The sequence below is a fragment of the Xiphias gladius genome, chromosome 14 (genome assembly GCF_016859285.1).
Source record: "Xiphias gladius isolate SHS-SW01 ecotype Sanya breed wild chromosome 14, ASM1685928v1, whole genome shotgun sequence".
NCBI classification, from domain to species: domain Eukaryota; kingdom Metazoa; phylum Chordata; class Actinopteri; order Istiophoriformes; family Xiphiidae; genus Xiphias; species Xiphias gladius.
The window spans coordinates 10,458,479-10,478,741 of record NC_053413.1 but is presented as its reverse complement, the minus strand read 5'-3'; the positions used below and the strand labels follow the sequence as shown (position 1 = coordinate 10,478,741).

Genomic DNA, 20,263 nt, shown 5'->3' with positions numbered 1-20,263 from the left:
TCAAACAACGCGTTTTGTGATTGGATAAGAGGACTCTGTCTGTGAAATGATTGGAGGAGAGAGTTGTTAGTGTCTGTGGCGGTGAAGAACGGCGCGTACATCACAGCTGTCAGATTTCCAACGGTAGATTTATCTGAGGAGGCTCTAGCTATAGGCAGCCGATTAAACACGCAATACGCAACACAACAGTTAAAAATATCTGCTTTTATTTATCGTTTAACAAAACAGGTTCAGAAGTAACACGTCAACCTATATAATGATGTGTAAAAATGTAATTAGAAGAATCTCAAGAGACAAAGCAGACATATGTTCTTTGGCTGCAGAAGCCTGCTGGAAGTCAGTGGTAGCCACATGTGGGCTGAGACCCTGACTGAACAGAGGAGAGAAGCTTTAAATGCACTGACTACATCCGTACAATGAAGAGGTATCAATGTCAAACAGGTCTGTGCATTTTAACAAAAATATCTCCAAAAGGAGATAGCAATACTAACTGAATATTTGCCTCTTGCAATGACATACAGCATATTTTTCCAGTGATTGTTTTCTGACTCAGTTTAAACAAGCAAGTGAGCAGTAAAAATGGACTACAAATGATTTTGCTCATAAAAAAAAAGAAAAAAAACTTACATAATGGTCCAAAGAAAGTGACAACTGGAGGACCTGATATAAAAATACTGACCAAAAACACTGAGTAAATAACTTATATCAAAACCTCCTGTCAAGCTGCAAATGCTGGCCTATGCAATACAGTGAAGTTTTTGGGCATATCCTGAGTGTGTAGACTACAAGGTGAACTTGACTGTAAAAGCAAAAAATCCAAGTGCATTTTTAAGTAAATTTCTTGTTGCACCCGTCACATGACAAAATTGAAACACCTGAGTCAAATTGTCAAAATAGTAATGCTGAAGTTCCCCGTCGTTAAGCCGTATGAAACAATACATTTTTTCAGGACTAACTTGCATAGGCAGCACGAAAAAGAAAAAAGAAAAGCAAAACAATTCTGAACTGGGGACTGGGTATACAACATTCATCTTATGCAGCACTTTATTATTTTGAACAACTATCAGGCAAAGTAAAAACTAAATAGGTCCTTAAAGATTTCAAAGTTAACAGTCATTTTATAATTTTCAAATCAAAATGCTTTAAAAAGGATACGTATTTAGACAAAGACATTGAAGCTTCTTAACAAAATGTTTACTATGAAAACAAAATTAGTTTTTTAAGAATGCACACAGTTTACTAGCTTCATTTGGGGATGTTATTTTTAACAATCTCACACTTAAATTTAAACTGCTGGGAGTTATGACCTACATGGTACATGCTGCCTTGTAGGGGCCAAAAAAGCTCAAGTTATCTGTTCAAAATGAGATGATGGCCAAACTGTTAGAATTTGATATGTGCAATCCATAATTTAAAAAAAAAAACAAACAAGAAAATCAGAGAAATCTGCCCTGTTGAACTGAAGAAGGCATATGGGAAAGTACAAGTAGAAAAGGTAATAATAAATGTAGTATAATTCTATATAAAATAATAAACATTTGCAGCAGCACATCTCTTTTGTTTTGATTTCCTTCTGAACTGCTCACAAATGAGCACTCTTTCCAAACAGAACTGAAGGATATATTTGCCCAAGGCAACAAGAGGTACTTGCAGCTGGGATTAGAGAAAGAGGGGACACAGATGTAAAGGGACATGTCTTTATTTACCAAATTTGTTAAGAAAATAAATGTTACCTAAACATATGTAATTCTTCACTGCGTGATTGAGGTTTGTCAAAATAATGTTTGAACAAAACTTCCTCTCTTTCTCTCATCCCCCAGGATTCACCATTTAAATGCCTGACCAACTAAATTTTTTTCATTTTGTACAGCTTCATAATTAATGGGACTGGAAATGAGAAGCATATCAATGGATCAAAAATCAAGCAAAATAACAGTTCACTGAAAGCCTACAGGTGCAGTGCACTGATCAATTATTTGCCCCTGAATAAATGGGGGGCTTCTGTAAACATTCAAAGCAGATAATGAAAGTTAAAGGCAGACCAACAAAAATATGGTGTGGCATACCAACAATGCCTCTTCTTTATCAATGGACTGTAATCTTTAAACACATGAAGAAAATACATATGTTTAGATGTGCTATAATCACCTTGGACTGCACAGAACCAGTAGGCTTTACAGTAAGATTAACAAGCAAAACTTGCTCCTGTCTAAACTAAAAAAAAGGCATATATCAATTAATGCTCTGAATACAGGTTTTGTGAGTGTCCTCACCACAGCCAGTAACTTCTTGTAGGTGTTGGTTAAAAGTTAGAAGTGATTATGACAGTGACAAGCCTAGGAGGCAGTGACTCCTTCCCACTCCACCAGGTACTGCACCTTGCCGTCGAGGGTGACCCGTCGGGCCAGGACTTTGTACTTTTCCCCGCAAGCCAGCCGCCCTGCTGCTCCGAAATAGCTGCTGATGGAGCTCTTGAGATGGGAGAGCTGGCTGTTGGGGTCCATACCATGAACTATGTCTGTTGAGTCAAGCCCTGGGAGGGTGCTCAGCATCTCTGTCACTGAGGGGTTTGGGTCTGCATGGCTAGGAGGGGGGATCTCCGGGTTAGGCGGCTGTAGGGCCCGCCGTGGTCGTCCACGTTTCCTTTTTAGGGGTGGAGAGGAAACTGGCATGATGCAGGCTGTCGTGCGCGTCTTGCTGGCGCCACAAAGGCTGGAGAGCCAAAGAGGAAGTTAAAAAACTGATTAATCCTGAGGGAAATATCAAAAAACAAAGTATACAGAGGGGGTGAATTGCAAAAAACAAGACTAAGTCTTTAGCTATCTAGCAGCTCCATGAGGCTGCAGTTGGGCACAGTGATGCTTTGAGGTAAATGCTAATGTCAGCATGCTAACATGTTCACAGTGATGATGCCAATACGCTGATGTCAAGCAGGTATAATGTTTACCATGCTCAAAATAAGATTCCTGTTCCCCTCGTCCTGAGGGAAACATGCGTGTCTGTACCAATTTTTAATCGCAGATCGTCCAACAGTTTTTAGACATTTGACTCAAAACCAGAAAGGTCAATCTCAAGGTGGAACTAGAGGTAAAGTCAGGGGATCCATAAGGTCGAGATGATGGATCAAAGTGATGGACCAACTGACAGAACAACATCGCCATCTATACAGCCATAGATGTCAAAGTGAGAAAGGGGTAAATATTGCAGTTGAATAGCAGGCATACCTGGACTGTCTTGAAATGCTAGTTGAGGTAGTTTCTGACGTGCTCAGTGCTCCTATGGATTCCACGTCTGAAGTTTGTGAAGACAGCAGAGACCTGTCACTCCTACTGTTGCGGGGATGGTAAAATGAAAAAGAGATAACAGTAGGATAAAACATTACAGACAGAAAAAGAAAACTGCTGCTGAACCTCATTGTCACTTGGGATGGGAATCAAGAACCAGTTCCAAATTGTCCGAACCATCTGAATTGTATTCCTTCGAGCTTATCAGTTCCTTTTTAAAAATCAGTGCCGGTATGTTTTTCTGACAGCTGCGCATTGCAAAACAATGACGTCAAACTTGGGCGCTTACACTGCTGGAAACATGCAACAAGAAGGAGTGATGGCGGAGAGGAAGAAACGGTCCAAAGTGTGGCTTTATTTAAAGAAGAAAAGATGACGATAGTGCTACTTGTAATGTCTGTAAAATGGTCATTTCAGATAAGGGTATAAACACCTGCAATATGCTGAAACATCTTTCGACGCAACATGGGCTTAAATTCCAGGAGCGTCATGCATTTGACACTACAAACGAGTGCCGCTGCTTCCAAACAGAGCATCACATCCGTTACCAAGAGTAAATATCATATGTTATTAATTTATCAAATTTATGTTATTCTGTCCATGAAAATTCATCTGGAATCGTTAAGGGAATCCATAAAGAATCAGACCGACAAGCAGAATCGATAATGGCATTAGTATCAATAAAATCTTATCACCTCCCATCCCTAATTAATCAACAACCATTTTGAAAATCAATTTATATTTTTACTCATTTATCAAGCAAAAATGCCAAACGGTCTCTGGTTTCAGCTTCTCAAATGTAAACATTTGCTACTTTTCATTTTGTTGTAGCATTGTCAATTAAATATCTTTTGAGTTTTAGACTGTTGCTGGGTCAAAAAAAGCAATTTGAAGAAGTCAGGGCGATTGCGACAGGTATTTTTGACCATTTCTGATGTTTTCTAGACTAAATCATCAATTAATCAAAGAGAAAAGAAAACCCCAATATGAAACAGTTGTTAGCTGCAGCCTTAATTGTACAGTAGCTTCATCACTACACAGAGCAACAGTCATGCTTGCTTAGGAGTACATTTTGCACCACATTTGCTTACTTACTTGATAGAAGTTAAGTGATCCAATGCATGGGGCGCTAGTGGTAGAGGCTTTCTTATTTGCTGTCAAAGCAAAGTAAAAACTGTTAGCATTTCTCAGTGGGTTTCCTTCTAATCTAACACTTTCTCAACATATCCATTAGAGGTTACAGTTTTCTCTGTGTGAGCAAAGGTGTATACATAGTAATGCAAAAAATACCCCCACCTCTCAACAGCTATGTACACACCCAGCTCACGCCCATTAAGATATACATGGAAATGCACACAACCACACAAACACACACATATGCGCGCGCACACACAAACGCACCTGGGACAAGAGTTCAGTGGAGCGTTGTGGTTTAGCCAGAGTTTCTAGAGAACGTGGTCCTTGCTTCCTCTTTTTCTTCTTCTCTGTGCCATTGGTTAAAGTACTGCATGTTCTAGAGCAACAACAACAACATATATCAACAGTTTCACAAGTAATGACAGCTGTGCATTAACAACACAAACTGTTAATCAGTCGCATATTATGAAAAAATGTACAAAGTGCAGGACAATATCAAAACGCTGCTTGTTGCAGGTTGAATAACTTTTTCTCACTTTTAGGCATCAGTTCAGCAATCCGCGGCTTTAAGTGAGGAATGTTAAGAGATATCTACAAAGTCCCTACCAAAAGCTTAACTGAAGCCCTTTTTTTCTGGGTGATGTCCCACCCAGAAATTTCACAACATTTAAGTTTACAACTTCAAGTAAAAGTTTAAAAGTAAAAGTTTAAAATCTTACCTGATGCCAGACAGGGCTTTTGTGGACTTGCATCCCTTAATGGTGATTTCATGTGAGGCCCTCTCCATCACTCTGCTGGTTGGCTCATCAGAGTTGGGGGGAGCAGGAGGGAAGCGGATCCTCAGGCCAAATAAGTGCTTCTTTTTCTTTACCTCCTTCCCTGACATGAACCTGGTCAGAAAAAGGACAGAGGATAATAATGGGTAGGAATACAAAAGAAAGTCCGTTGACCACTTTCAGGCTATCATCAACATCATAAATAATTAAATGTGGAAGGGAATAACTTACATGCTGCTGTTGTTGTTTAATGCCTCTAGAACACTTTCATATCGCTCTGATCTTGGCGTGTTAGAGAGCTGCATTCACGGAGGTTACCAAACAGGAAAGTCAGGGTGCAAGAAAAAGAAAAAAAAAAAAAAAAAAAACAACAAACACAAATCAATACCATATGGTTTCAAAACCCAATTTGGCAGCCAGGGTATTACAATTTGGAAATAATTTATCCCTGTAGGACAGGCTAATAATGTATTGGTGCACTTAGATGCTACATATTATAAAACCTGCTAATGTGTTCCAGTTTGTTAATTCTTGACATTGTGTGCCAAATCCAAAAGACATTTTTGATATGAAATTAATTATAAAACCTTTCTATAAAAACATAGAACTGCATGTCCACAATTGGCCGTCTGTGCATTACAAATGAAAATTGGTGACTTGTCTCCTTACCTCCCCGATCTGCAGCAGGTGCCAGTTGTCATTGATGTAAGCCATCAGGTCCATCTCAGAGTCAAAGTACTTCTTCTTGTGGATCACACTTAAGTTGTATAGGCTCAAGTGTGTGACATCCTCCCTGAAACATTTGAGTAAAAGTAGTGTTTTCTTTACTTAGTCTGGTTTAAAAAGAATAACATAAAAAGAAGACCAAATATACTTAGATAATGCAGGAATTGTAGGAGTTGGTAAGGCACAGTGGCACTGCTAATGTGCAAAAAATAAAAAAAAAGACTGGAGCTTTATTATAAGTCTCTAGCATTTGGTCTAAGATGGGGTAATGTATCTAAAAACAGCCTACTTTGGAAAGAAGGACAGTCAGATGCTTGTGTACTTCATTAACCAATTTACTGTTTAAAAGAATTACTTTATCTGTGTCAAAGTTGTAGGATACATTTTGAGATTCACTTACCATCTGAGAGGCAGTCGGCTGAGGTACTCTGGTCCACCATTGCAAACAGAACAAATAAACAGATAAAACCTGAAGGCACAAAAACACATTATCCAATTAGCTGGCTTCATTTCGCTTCAAAATGATTTGTGACCAAATGGCAACTTTTGGTATAATTTCCTCTGCTGAATTTCCAGCATTTTCTCTGGCAAGACAGCTTGGAGTGATCCACACACACTCACAAAAGGACTGTCAAAATCATCACTTATTTTTTAAAGGTTGTTTTCAGCAATTTTAATTTTGGGTTCATTTTGGGTTGGCTAGTGAGAATTAATTAGTAACATAGCATGAACCTAATGTACCGTTACTACTGTTTGCTGCACTTTAATATACAATACGTACTGCTTTAGAAAGATGGTTAATCTATGGTTTAGCTGGCCGGTCAGGAGCCTTTTCAACAACCATAGCATAAATATTCTCAACTGTGGAACATATAGTTTAGGATAGTGGTATTTGCACCTATCTCCGTAGAGCATGGGCATCTGTAAGCAATGGAGACAGGCCTCATGGAACCACTGCTGACACCTGTTACACTGCAACATCTTCAGGTACCAGCTAAGAAGGAAAGAGACAGAGAGAATGGTTAACTCTATTGGTATACAATACGATACTGAGATTCTTAAAAACATCTGCATGTAGGAAATTCTGCATCCAGTTTCTTGTATATGTGCTTCAAAGTATGTAATGTGTTACTCACTCTCCTGGGCCTCCACAGTAGCAGTAACACTGCTGGATGTTAGTCTTGTGGCCTTGGTCCCACACCAGTTCATCCAGGGCGTACGGAAATGACAGATGCAGCGCCATGTGCTGCTGCTGCTGCTCTTGCTGCAGAAAGCCTTTAGCAGACGCTCCCCTCCTGTGTGCACCCCCTCTCTGTACACCCCACGGACAAAACGCATGTTTACCCAAACATAAAACCAGCGACTCTATAGTCTCTTTTCTCCATTTTGCTTTACAGTCAAAGCAGAGCAAATAATGAGTCTCAGAAAATTGCCATTTGTCAGGTAAAAACACACTCATTTAATCAGTCAACTCATACATTCAACTACCGGTTTTATGTATTTATCCTCAAAGCATAAGCTGTACCTTAGGTATAGAAGTAAGCTCACACTCCGAGCAGAGCCACTTGTCATCTGAGTCAATGACAGAGGCATCAATGATGGGGGAGTGGCACAGTTGATGGTAGCCTTAAAGACAACAAACACATTTAAATGCAGCTTCCATCTACTGGATTGTTCTTTAAAGAATTACAAATACCCTAATGGCCAGAGATTATAGCTCAATAGTTAGATGAAGAAAGAGCATAAGAGACAATGAACAGTACCTTGTCCACACTTGTCACAAATGACAATCTCATTGGGTTCCTCTGAAGTTTCATCCTGGCATATGGAGCACACAATGTCATCATCCTCGTCATCCTCATCATCTTCGTCCCCTGAAACAGACAGAAGACGTCAAGGCAAAAAAAAAAACCAAAACACTAGACAACACAAACAACTAGCCGTTATACAGGCTACTAAGAACCTTAAATTGCATTTCAACAACAAGAAAGGGGCAATTATAGGGACTACATCTTTGATTGGGGAGAAAAAAAAAAAAAAAAAAAAACTTCTCAGACTGAGGTTTCTGAATTATCCTGAGTAATCAGGACGCTGAAAAGACACATTTATTTTCAATTCTTAAAATATAATTTTTCGATGCTGTGAGCCCCACAAAATTCAATTCAACATGATGGTACTGGGGTGACGGCAGAAATTTTAGACATTGATATCTCAAAACGTGGGCGAATAAAACCAAAACTGTCTGTGTGGAAAATTATATACTACTTGGATGAGAAAATATGTTTTTTAGAATATGTGGATTAACCTACCCTTTAAAGAGTAAACTAATACCAGATTGCTGGTCTATTGCACCTGTAAAAACACTGTACTGTCTGGTGAAACACTGCGAGTAGACTACATCAGTGCGGCAAAGTTAGAACTTCAGCCACTGGAGGTCAGCAGAAAACAAGGCTTCCAACTGCTGTTAACTTTTTAAAATCACTAATACAACACTTTGAACATACAGCTGTGCAGTAGCATGTGGATCAGCTCAATTTAGAATGAGCTAATATTAAAAAAATAATTATCAAATTAAATTATGGATATTTTTCATAAATATGTTCAATTTTTTTAAAATCTGTCACAAATCAATGTTAAGCCTTACTATAAAAGAAAATCTGTGTCATATTTGCACTTTAACTGAAGGATCTGTAAGTGGATAGACCCCAGCCTCACTGTATATCTCCCCTTTGCTCATATTCACATGTGGTTGATCTACTGCTGCTGTACTGATGCCAGTCACTGTGGACAGTTAACTGTCAGCAACAAGAGTAGTGAGATAAGTAAGGCGGAAGAAGGCAGACGGGGTGTGAACTGCACTAATCCAGGGATTCCAGCAAAATTACTATTAAAATGCACAGAATGTAAAGTGCAAATAGTGCCAGGCAATTAAAATAGCACATTTATCTTTTAGATTCCTGGCAATTGATCAAGGAGTGCATTTTTATTCAATAGTAAGATCCTGATAGTGCCCAGACATGTAAATCTTGAAGTTAGAAGAACTTACCTGTCTGAATATCCTTCCAAAGAACCCATGACTTTGACCGATCCTCAAAGACAACAAAGCATCGCTGCTTGTCTCGATCTATCTGAAAAAGGCATGAAAAATAGATGTGTTCCTAAAAACAAGACTGTTCTTAAAGCCTAAATACACTTCCCAGGTACCACACATCTACTGAAACAAGCAGCTCATCAGAAATCATACTAAGGGTGCCAAATCTCATCAATTTAAGTACAGGCATCTGATGGTGACTGTGATAGAAAACTAATTACATTACCAGAAGAACTTTTCCCCCTCACACTAACCTTTGTTATTGTCCCCAAGTAGAACAAGCCATCTGACCACCGGGCCAAGACGTCCTGTCCCTCTGTAAACCTGCCAGACATGCCGTCCTCTCCATACTCTCCCCTAGCAGAAAGGCTTGTGGGGGACAAGGACACAGCCTGCTGCTGCCGTTGGGGGTGAGCTCTGTGATGGACAGACAGGTGGTCCACAACCCCTGAGTCTCTGAAAAACAGCAAGGTGGGGTTGGGGTTGCAATGGAATAGAGAGAGACACGCATTTACAACAAGGAATGAAGTGAATTATATTTTACAGCATTTTCAGGTGATATTTCATTTTCTGCATACTTGTCAGCAATTCACAGTCTATGTGCTGCTGACGGTGTGCTTGGTGGTCCATTTTACAACCAATAATTACAAATGCAAATATATATATGCAATACTGTCTTCCTTTCATTGAAAGTCAGGATAAAAATGATTTAAAGAAATTACTAATACCACAATCAAGACTATAATTTGGAACATTGGTGTCATTTCTTTGTAACTGATAACAATGGGAATTATATGCAGATATACTTGCGCACCACTACTGAAATACTGCCCGGTACGTGTAAGGGTAATGGGAAATTAAAGAATGGACTGTGTGGTTACAGGGGAGCTTAAAAAACGTCGACCCAAACTAAAAAACATTACATTTCCCCTCCAGTGGATACAAACAACAGGTGATTATACTCATAATTAGTGCTAAACGGAAGTAACAACAACCAAGCAGCCCGTGCGATGACTGCAGGGCCTTGCTGAGTATTTCTATAACCTACCCCACGTGAAAAAAACAAAAAATAAAGGAAGAGTTTATGGTCATCAATTCTCAACACTTATACAAGTTAAACTAGCATTTGAATGTCAGTGACAGTTGTCAGTTCTACTCCTACAAATGTAGCATTTAACATTTTTTAAAAATCTTCTTTTGTAAAGAATTATTCGTTAAGTTATGTTAAAGATTGAAAAAAAAAAAAAAAATCTGTTTCCTTTAAGCCTCTGTCCGTCAGTCCGAGATTCCCTTTGTTCGGATACCGAGTGAACATGGTCCATAAAAACAAAATGAGAGGATAAAGGGACAGTTTGAGATACCGTTGCATATTAAAATAATGTTTTGTACATGCAACAGTTAGCAGCCAGGCCTGTTTGTAGGCATGGATAATCCACACGCAGAGCCGTAACCCTGGCCAGGTCGCTGACCGTCGGACCCACACCCCCCAACAGGAGGAAAACATGATGACAACAATACCTCATTCGGCCACCTCCGCTTCTACAAAAAACTCGCACGACAAAAATAACTCGATAGGAATGGCTGCTGTTATCCCGCTCCTCCTGCGACTGAATTATTTCTAAACTATGTATCTCGAAAAACTTGCGGGGCTTGTGTCTTCTTCAGAAAATAACAAACGGCTCATTTTCCCCCAGCACGTTCGCCATTTTGGTTTCCCGCTGATGATCGGGGAGTGCATTATGGGAAGCGCTGCTGCTGGTTGTCGTTGCTACGTTCACCTTTTTTCAAACATTTGAAATTGTAGGCAGGGCGTTTAGCTGCCAAGCACATCAAATCCGCCCCTTAAAGAAGCAAAGGATCTATTCATTTGTGGTCGAAAATAGCATCTTTTCTACGGAGTTCCTTCTGTAGGTGTGGATAAAACATACCTACTAACGTTTTCAGCATTAATAATTAACGGTCAGACATTTTCGCAGATGAAACGTGTTCGTTCACAACGCTCAAATCTTTAACGAAACAGTGTTTGACAAACTTGTGTGGCTTTTAGCCGCTCGCTGGCGCAACAACATCATGTGGTATTGACAGATTATTTTTACTTTGGAAGTGATGACCGGAAATTGTGTTTTGCGCCAGTGTACCGCTTGAACAATAAGGCTTTTAGTGCAAATGTCATACCGGAAGCTTATTGTGCTCACGCTCGGTAGCTTGACCCGGTCACAGCTTCGGAGTTTAGCAACTACACAACGTAGTGACTCAACGGTATCAGTGAATGATATATGGCACCAGTGGCCACGCATTTTCTTCAGTTTGGTGTAATGACCTGAAAACTTACAAACGTGTTATTGGTAGACGAACAAGTTGCGCCTGCGCCCTGAACCTACGTTTTTTTTTTTTTTCTTTTCCTCCAGCGTGAGGTATGTTTCTTTGCTTGAAAACCAGCAGCTGCTGCAAAGAGCAGAGGCGCAGGCAAAGTGGGATATCAAAGTGGTCCACACGGACAAGACAAACCGACAGTCGGGGATCGTGGATCGTGGATCATCCTGGGTCTAAAACCGGTTAATATCCAGTCATTTTTGCCCGTTCCATAGACGAGACGAGTCGTTTTCGTTTTATGTGGAAGGTCCACGTATTGAGATGATCTATTTTTGTGATGGCGAAGGGTCTGTTTCCACGGGCCTGGGTGAAAAAGTCTTTCTATTTCCAGGTAATATCACTGGTCGACAGTTGCTCCGTAAAGCCGATTACGGTTATACACACATAGTGCGGGTTGTGTTTAAATTGACTGTGAGCCTGTGTGTAATCGGGTCGTCGTGGTGTCACATTAGACTGACAGCTGGCGGTAAATATCTACCACTTGGGGCTGTTCTGACGGGAACTGTGCGTTGTTTCAAAATACCTGAGGAATCTTACTGTTGATTAAAGATCAGCCTGAAAGTCCTTCTGCCGAACCAGATAGATCAGTTCAGGGCAGAGTCCAGGCCTACCACTGAGAGTGTGTATACTAGGTGAGGAGAAAATTGTGGTATATTATGCCAAGACTAATGAAAGCAGGCCAGGGAGGAATTTCTGTTTGGATCGTTTCATCTCACTTCATTTTAGGTTGTCGTCTCCTCACATTTGACAGTGGAGCTGCCAAGACTTTCACCCACAGCTAACAGTTGTCTCAGTAATCCTTTGGCTTGGACGATAGGGTTGAACCTTCTGATTCGGGTACCAGTGGCCTGCTGCCAGCAAGTGCAATACAATAAGGAGCTTATGCAAGAGAAAGAGAATACGGGTTTGCGTTTGCTCAAGGGGAAGAGTAAAAATGTTGCTGCATGAAATCATGAGCACAGTCGTGTCATCATCACAACTTCAGGCAAGGAATACCGGTAGCTAAAGTCCTCTGACAGCTGAGGCATTGGGGGGCTGAGGAGGTGAAACATGTTGGCAGAGCTGATTTCATCTGGCTTCAGCCTACATCTAACAACACTAGCCAGCGTTTTCCTGTGGAGTCATAGGGCGATTCATTCAACAAGATCAGCCATAATTGGGTTACGTTTCATCATGTAATTGTTAAAAAAGTTCCTATCCCACAAGCCTACACATACACACTCACACTCATACGCAGACAATGAGAGAGACAATCTTAGCTAAGTACATTTGGGGTGGGTATATTTAAATTTGTGCTTTACTAAGCCTACTTCCAAATCAGCTGGTACCTCTTTTTTATATGTATGTAAAAGGTCAATACACTTACATAATGCAAACTCTGGCTGGCACCAAATCTAAAAAGAAGTCTTGTTAGGGGGTCGGCTGGTTTCTGGCAGCACAGCAAAAGGTGTTGGCAGAGGTGGGGTATCCAGGTATGTTACAGGACACAGTGTATGGTATGTGCTAAGGTCCACAGGGTTGTTCCTAGTAGCAATATTACAGGGTTATATGGGTAACTTTGCAGAGTAAAACCCAGATGGACTTGGAGGTTTTAGTTTTACCAAAGTAATCCAGCTAACTTTTCTGCTACTGTTCTGGACTTAAACCATACAGCCACATAATCTTTGTACATCTGCCTGACTCAAGTAGGACAAATGGCTTTTGAATTTCAAAGCTCTTTTGAGTTTAAAAATTATGAATGTTGATACCAGCATTGCAGTTCTTATTTACTGTAACCCTTGCACTGTTATCGGGGTTTACTTTAAGGAATGGCTTAAGGCCATTTTTTCATTCTGGGATGGCATCAACCGTCTTCTGTGCAGTTTGCTGGGTCATTGATATCTCAGCTGCAGACAGGGAGACACAAGCCGATGAGGTAAGCCAGCTCTGTCCATCATGGACAACACCCTCCAATCCCTACTTGAAACTGAGAGGACAGCTCCTCTAGCAACAGGCTGTTGCGTCCGCAGTGTGTGACGATGTGATACTACGGGCCTTTTGTGTCCACTGCAGCGATTGGACTTTAAGACAGTCGATACTTTGTGAGGGTTAATGCTGGGTAACTGAATCTAACTGATGAAAGCTGGTAACTCTACAGTTTGCACAGTGGGTTTTTTACGGTCTGGCTTTGCATATTTCATTCAAGTGTAAAAGTGTTCTTTCCTGCACCACTCATTACCAGCTCCTGTTATCATTAGTATTAACGTCAGTATCTTAAACTATCTGCTGCCACCTGTGTTATACTACTATACATTTTAAGGACATTGTATGCCTTTCTCATTTAGGTGCAATATTTTTTCATTTTTACTCTATTCTACTTATCTTTAAGTATAATTTTTGTATTTCTGATTATTAAACAGACAATGAGCACACATGACTCGATGTCACTCGCCTGCTACAAACTGTTTATCCCACCGTATTGTCTGTGCGTGTGCATTCTACACACCTTCATACGTGCCAAAGGAGTCAGATCTGATAGTAGGGTGTAGTTGCTTTGTACTCCCATGACACTTCCTGTTCCCTCCCTGGAGGCCCCACTATCTGTTTATCCATGTCTTCAGGACACAGGGCATTTAAAAATCAAGGCAGCTCTGCAGAGGAGACTTCTCCCCAGCTCTAAATTGATACCAATAGACGATTGGGTGAAATACACCAAAGGGAATGGGAGGAGGGAAAATTATGGTTTTCCTGTATGTTCCTGTTGCATTTAGTTCGATAAAGAATCTGAATCAATGACTGTAAATCGACCATCTGTGGGTGTTCTGCTGCACTTTGTCTGGACCCAAAACACAAAGATCTTCAATCCTGTTTATGGTAATCACAGCACATCAAACATTAAAAGGCCCTTTGACTAGGCCTCTACCTCACTGCTTGCATATTTTTGGTGGGATTTCAAGAACCGTCCTGAAGCTGAGATTCTCCATTCAGCAAGCTGCCAAAATACACACAACATAAGCTGTTCCTGCCATGTGATCAGAGTGAGAGTCAAAATCACTTGATCTCCCCCAGTGCAGTTACAGTCCCTGGAGAAAAACTAAATGCGGTTTTGTTTGGGTTAAGGTCACATATTGGTTGCTGAAACAGAAAGATTGACCTAAATTCTTTTTCACCGCTCCACCTTACCCTCCAGCAACTTACTTTACTTTTTTTAGTTTTTGTACTTGTTTGCATTGCCGCATTAACTTAATTTACTGTATGTACTGCTGGAAATATCTTTTTTACTAACTGATTTGTCAATTGACTAAAACAGTCTGTTCCAATAAAAATAGACACATTTGTTGGGAAGTTTAACATAAATGGAAGAATTCAGTGTACAGCTGTTGGTCAGAAGCAATTTTAACATGTCACAGTGGGCTCTGGTACCTTTTGACGGTAAGTTTTTAGCCATACAATGTCTCTCAGGCAGTCGGTTCACCACTGTGGCACAGATTGAAATATCTCAAGAGCTACAAAATGGATTACAATGAAATGCGGTACTGACATTCATGTTCCCCAGCCACTGAATCCTGAGGAGTTTGGTTATCCCCTTACTTTCCTGTAGCACCACTTCCAGGTCAGAGTTTTCACTTATCCATGGAAATATCTTAACATCTACATGATAGATTGGCACAGAATTTTGCACAGGTATTCAAGGTCCCCAGACAATGAACCCTAATGTATTGGTAATCCCATGACTTTTCTGTAATGCCACTACCAGGTCAAATTTTCAATTCAGTACTTTCCTTTAGTACCTAATTCCCTCCAATACTAATGACATTTTCATTAACCTCAACTGCACTTTGTGTTAAGGGCCAATTAGCAAATTTTAGCATGATAGCATACTAAACTAAAATGGCGAACATGACAAACATCAGCATGTTAGCATGTTGACATTAGCATTTAGCTCAAAGTACCACTGTTCCGAACTACGGCGCCACAGAGCCACTAGCATGGCTAATGACATTTGATTGTATTTTAATCAACCAATCAATCGGTTTTATTTATGTAGCACTTTTAATAGAAACAATGTAACACAAAGTGCTTTACATAATAAAATCAATACCCCAAACGAGGTACAAAGCAATAAACGACTTATGAATAAAAGACTCAAGAATAGACACCTTGGAAACATTGAAAAGGAAAACAATCCAGAAAATAAAAATAGAATAAAAGTAGTAAAACAGACTGAATTGTATTTTAATAATTACTGACTGTATGTACAGCTGAAATGATTAATTGAACAACTGATTTGTCATTTCTTATCAACTACGAATTGATTCCAGTTTTGATGGCAGCAAACATTTGCTCTGTGCAGAGGTGCTTGCTTTTCTGTTTTGTATCATAAATGGAAGTCAAATCTTCATCTGTCGTTCAGGAGCAATTTTAGCAATTTTACATTGGGCTCTGGTGGCTTTTGATGAGAATTTATTTGTTGGCAGTGTAGAGTAAATGTCTGTTAAGTTCATTCAAAACTGTAGTAAACAGACAGATAAATTATCAGTTGCAGCTCTACTTGTGTCCATTTAGTTTCTCTTTTGAGTTAATTTAATCTGTACATCTGAGGATTTGTAATCTCACCTTTAAAAAGTATTTTTCTGTAGGACTGACGAATTCTGTATCTGTATTACCACATTTCTATGTTTTTCTCAGTGTGGAAAATAAATTACTGACTGCATTAACTTGCACAGGGTCATAGAAACAACAGGACTTCTGTCCAAAGGAGCACTGTGACGTGTGCATCCTGTGGAACAGCTGGACCTGCACCTCCGAAACCATTTTCCAGCTTAATGAGCTGTTGTTGCACAGAGCGACTAATCAGGCAGCCAGTACCTTGTTATGAGACACCCCATAACATAATAAGTCACCATGGCAACGTATTATGTGGTTAGGGTTGATTAGGGAGTGTAAACATCTTGCTTGGATCAAGACTCTTTTGGTGCACTGGGTCTGTACACCGTGTTAATACAGGCAGTATATGTGAGTCTGGATACATAGATTAATCATTTGATACCAACATGATAAACAGTGAGAAATGACATGAACAATACCAGGATTTCACAGTTGGGTGAACAAATTTCAGATTTGGTTCCATCATTGTGTTTCTGTTTCTGCTCCCACTTGGTAGGCTCGAATCTCCTGTGTTCGGGTGAAGTATCTGTTCCTCACATGGCTGACTGTGCTAGTGGGGAGCTGGGTGCTCTATGTGCAATACTCAACCTACACAGAGCTGTGCAGAGGACACGAGTGCAAGAACGCCATTGTGAGTGTTGACTTTGTTTGTTCATCTCATTTATTGGTTCAGACTTTGTTCCTCTGAACGCAGTGGGGTTAAAAGTCACTGATGTCTGGATTCTCTGCTTTACTCTGGATGTCAGACACTCTGGACCTAATATACTGGATAATAAAATCACAAAGAGGCACACTTGTCTGCATTCTCTCTTTCTCCAAGTGCGATAAATACAGGAGGGGAATCATCGATGGCTCGGCCTGTAGCAGTTTGTGTGACAAAGAAACACTCTATATGGGCAGGTGTCTGTCAATACTGCCAAACAACCAGGTAGGAAACAAATTTACTTTATGTTAAACTTTTAGTCTTGTGTAAAGTATAATCTGGTATTAAAGTTGTGACATGTATGTCAATGACTCTAACCAATTATTTAGGTATGGCTGAGTGGTTCTAATGTGATTATTCATAATGTTCAGCATATTAAGCATTTCCTTGGCACTCCACTGTCGACCAGGTATACACAGGAAGCTGGGGAGACCATGATGGGATCATCCGCTGTAGGCTGGGGGAGGTTGTTCACTATGAGCTGGGCGAGGAGCCGGAGCCTCGTAGAGAGACCCCTGTGTTCGACAAGCCCACCAGAGGCACGTCAGTGGAGAAGTTCAGAGAAATGGTCTTTAATCACCTCAAGGTAAAGGACCGTGGACTTGAGTCAGAAAGGTTTAGAGTGAACCAGATCTATGAGATGACGGACTAAAGCCCTGAAACAACAATCTTTCAGTCTCTTGACTTTCTCCATCTCTCAGTCTAAGCTTGGAGAGCAGACTAACCTCGCCAGCCTTGTTGGCCAGATCCTGTCTGTCGCCGACGGCAACAGAGATGGACGGGTGTCACTGCCAGAAGCCCGCTCTACGTGGGCCCTCCTGCAGATGGACGAGGTATAATAACAGGCCATGATGTCTTTTCACTCATTGTAGAAACATAACATACAGACATAACAGACAGATTAACAGATCTCGGCTTTGTTTTTTCAGGTGCTGCTGGGCCTGCTGCTCCAGGATCGTGGACACACTCCCCGGCTCCTCGGCTACTGTGGGGATCTGTACATGACAGAGCGAGTCCCCTACGGACCCCTGTATGGTTTATCTCTACCTTGGCCGCTGGTATCCTGGGTGCCGAGCAGTTTGCAGCGTACTATGGACCAGTGGTTCACTCCTTCTTGGCCTCGCAAAGCCAAGATCTCCATGGGTCTGCTGGAGCTGGTGGAGGACATCTTTCACGGCACCTACGGCAGCTTTCTCATCTGCGACCTCACCGCAGCACACTTCGGTTACACTGACCGCCACGAGCTCCGTCTCACCAACACCCGAGCGGTTGTTCCCGAAGATGAGTTCAGACGCACCATGCGAGTACTGAAGTGTGAGACGGATGCTGACTGCGTGTACGGGGTGGACTGCCGGACGACGTGTGACGTGTCAGAGAAACGGTGCAGGGAGGAGCCGGTCCAGCCAAACTTGGCGAAGGCATGCGGTGCACTGAAGGACTACCTGCTGCGTGGGGCGCCGTCAGTGATGAGGGAGGAACTGGAGAGGCAGTTGTATGCCTGTGTGGCTCTCAAGGGTAATGCTGGACAGATGAACATGGAGCACTCACTTATTCTCAACAACCTGAAAGCTCTGCTGTGGAAACAGATCTCACACACTAAGGACTCGTGACAAGAAGAAATCTTTCTGAAATCATGCCAGTCAGTTCCCTTACATGGAGCTGAGTATTAAAGAAGCTGTGATTTAGGAGTAGCAAAATTAGTGAAGTCATTTCTATCAACTCTTTACAGTTTCAGAAATTCGGGGCCTGGAAAACAAATCCAAGTATGTTGAAATATAAAATGAACTGAACGATTGCATGTTGCCATCATGCACACTTAAAACAATTCATACAGCCACATTTTATTGTATCGTTTTGTTCACCACTGTTGAATGTTTTGGGGCCACTGCTGGAAAAAAGGGACTGATTTTGCTGTTGTTAGTCTTAAGAGCTGAATGACTAAATTGCTGTTTTAAAAAATCATGCTGATATGTGTGTGAGAACATGGTTCATCAAAGGAGAGTTAATTCCGTTAAGGAAAACACAGATAACAAAATCAGAGTGAATGTTGTATGAAAGATCAAGTTTGAAGTGTATTGAAATTGCACTTTATTAAGATATGGTCTTTAATTTTGGTTAAGGTTAGTGATATTCCATTTTTTTTTTTTTAACACGTCCAATGAGAAGATCAAAACTAATAGTATGTTTGTCTTTTGATACTTTCCAATTTTACTGTGCTGTTGGCAGGACTTTGTTCCAAACCCATATTGCTGCCTTCTGAAGATGCTGTATATTTAATCTTTAAAAGCAGGTAACAAAAATTATTGGCAACTACCTTCAGCTGCGGATTTATACACATTTGGTGCAGCAGTGCGTATATACAGCAACGAAATCAACTCAAAACACAGCTCATCGTAGCGTAGAACAGTGGAGTCAATGGCAGAGTGATAAAGCGCTTCAGGCGTGGCTACACAGGCAAAGTGGGATTGATTCATTGTTGGTTTTGGTCTTTTCAGGGGATTATTTGACAAAAATGAAAAATATAGAACATCACCAGACTTAACCCTTAACAAGTACAGATTGGTTACAAATCAAAGGAAAAACAAAATAACAAATGACGATGCCCCTATAAAGGATCCAGTGCCAAAGAGCACTGAAGCCGTTCTGGAGATTCATTGTGGCTTTTCCTTTAGTTGTCACTCATCTGTATGATAAAGTGGGGCAGTTTATAAGAGTCCAAGTGTACAATGTGATGGTATTTGTCTGTCAATACTACACAGGGTTCATACTGTGTATCAGTGTACTTCACTATGCTGTAAGTTTTCCACAAGTAACCCAAATGACATCCACAATGCTGCATTAATGACACTAAGAGAAAATATTCATGTATTTCATTTGGTTTGTGAATGTTATCCACTTGTATTTCTCACTGAAAAGAGCATTTGTGGTAATGTATCGTATCACATTATTTTTGGATTTCATGTCAGTGCCAGAGATCATGCTGAAATCATTTTATGAATGTGTAACACCGGTGACGGTGCAGATCTTTATCGAATCTTGTCGTCAAATTTGAATGCTGTATAAAAGACTATTTTTCATGATCCCTTCCAGACATTGCCAATGTGACATAACTGTGACCGAGTTGATAACCTAACCTTGTTAAACCACTTTAAATGCATTTCAGAACAGACATGACCTGTAAAGCATGTCAAGCTTGTGGTCAATACTGTGGTTTGAGTTTTGAAAACATTAAAAAAAAAAAAAAAAGTTTAATTATCGAAGAAACCAGCATGATTTTGCACAATTAAACTACATACCACTCCACTGTAACATGTCAAACCTGTTCAGGTCTGTGAAAATTTACATTGGACCACAGTGCAATCCAGTATCATACTCATATTGTGGGTTTAAGATGAACACTGTAAATATTCATCATGGGTGTAACTGCATCAATCACAAGCGGACAAAACCATGATATACCTTTAAAAAGAGTACACACAACCACTTAACACAAAAAACTCATTCCAAGTATTGACTGAGCCAGACA

General features: G+C 40.5%; 2 protein-coding genes across 6 annotated transcripts; one reads left to right on the top strand and one right to left on the bottom strand.

Annotated features, from left to right (window-relative positions):
• Nucleotides 1–189: 189 nt before the first annotated feature.
• mtf2 (metal response element binding transcription factor 2) lies at nucleotides 190–11,046 on the bottom strand. Of its 5 annotated transcripts, none has more exons than XM_040144362.1 (15): nucleotides 10,943–11,046; nucleotides 9,269–9,470; nucleotides 8,970–9,051; nucleotides 7,687–7,797; nucleotides 7,449–7,549; nucleotides 7,060–7,235; nucleotides 6,822–6,917; nucleotides 6,324–6,392; nucleotides 5,867–5,990; nucleotides 5,429–5,496; nucleotides 5,141–5,311; nucleotides 4,686–4,797; nucleotides 4,380–4,438; nucleotides 3,225–3,329; nucleotides 190–2,712 (listed from the first exon to the last, which is right to left on the bottom strand). In XM_040144362.1, the coding sequence occupies exons 2-15, from the start codon at nucleotides 9,347–9,349 to the stop codon at nucleotides 2,337–2,339; spliced, it is 1,731 nt and encodes a 576-aa protein (XP_040000296.1). In that variant the 5' UTR covers nucleotides 9,350–9,470; nucleotides 10,943–11,046; the 3' UTR covers nucleotides 190–2,336. The 5 variants fall into 5 exon arrangements, with proteins under 5 accessions (XP_040000296.1, XP_040000292.1, XP_040000293.1 ...); XM_040144358.1 differs by lacking the exon at nucleotides 10,943–11,046 and adding an exon at nucleotides 10,533–10,783; XM_040144359.1 differs by lacking the exon at nucleotides 10,943–11,046 and adding an exon at nucleotides 10,533–10,783 and having other exon boundaries at nucleotides 3,225–3,326.
• Nucleotides 11,047–11,260: 214 nt separating this feature from the next.
• On the top strand, nucleotides 11,261–20,261 carry dipk1aa (divergent protein kinase domain 1Aa). Its single transcript, XM_040143666.1, has 6 exons — nucleotides 11,261–11,718; nucleotides 16,531–16,665; nucleotides 16,855–16,962; nucleotides 17,147–17,323; nucleotides 17,439–17,570; nucleotides 17,667–20,261. The coding sequence occupies exons 1-6, from the start codon at nucleotides 11,665–11,667 to the stop codon at nucleotides 18,345–18,347; spliced, it is 1,287 nt and encodes a 428-aa protein (XP_039999600.1). The 5' UTR covers nucleotides 11,261–11,664; the 3' UTR covers nucleotides 18,348–20,261.
• The last annotated feature ends 2 nt before the right edge of the window (nucleotides 20,262–20,263 follow it).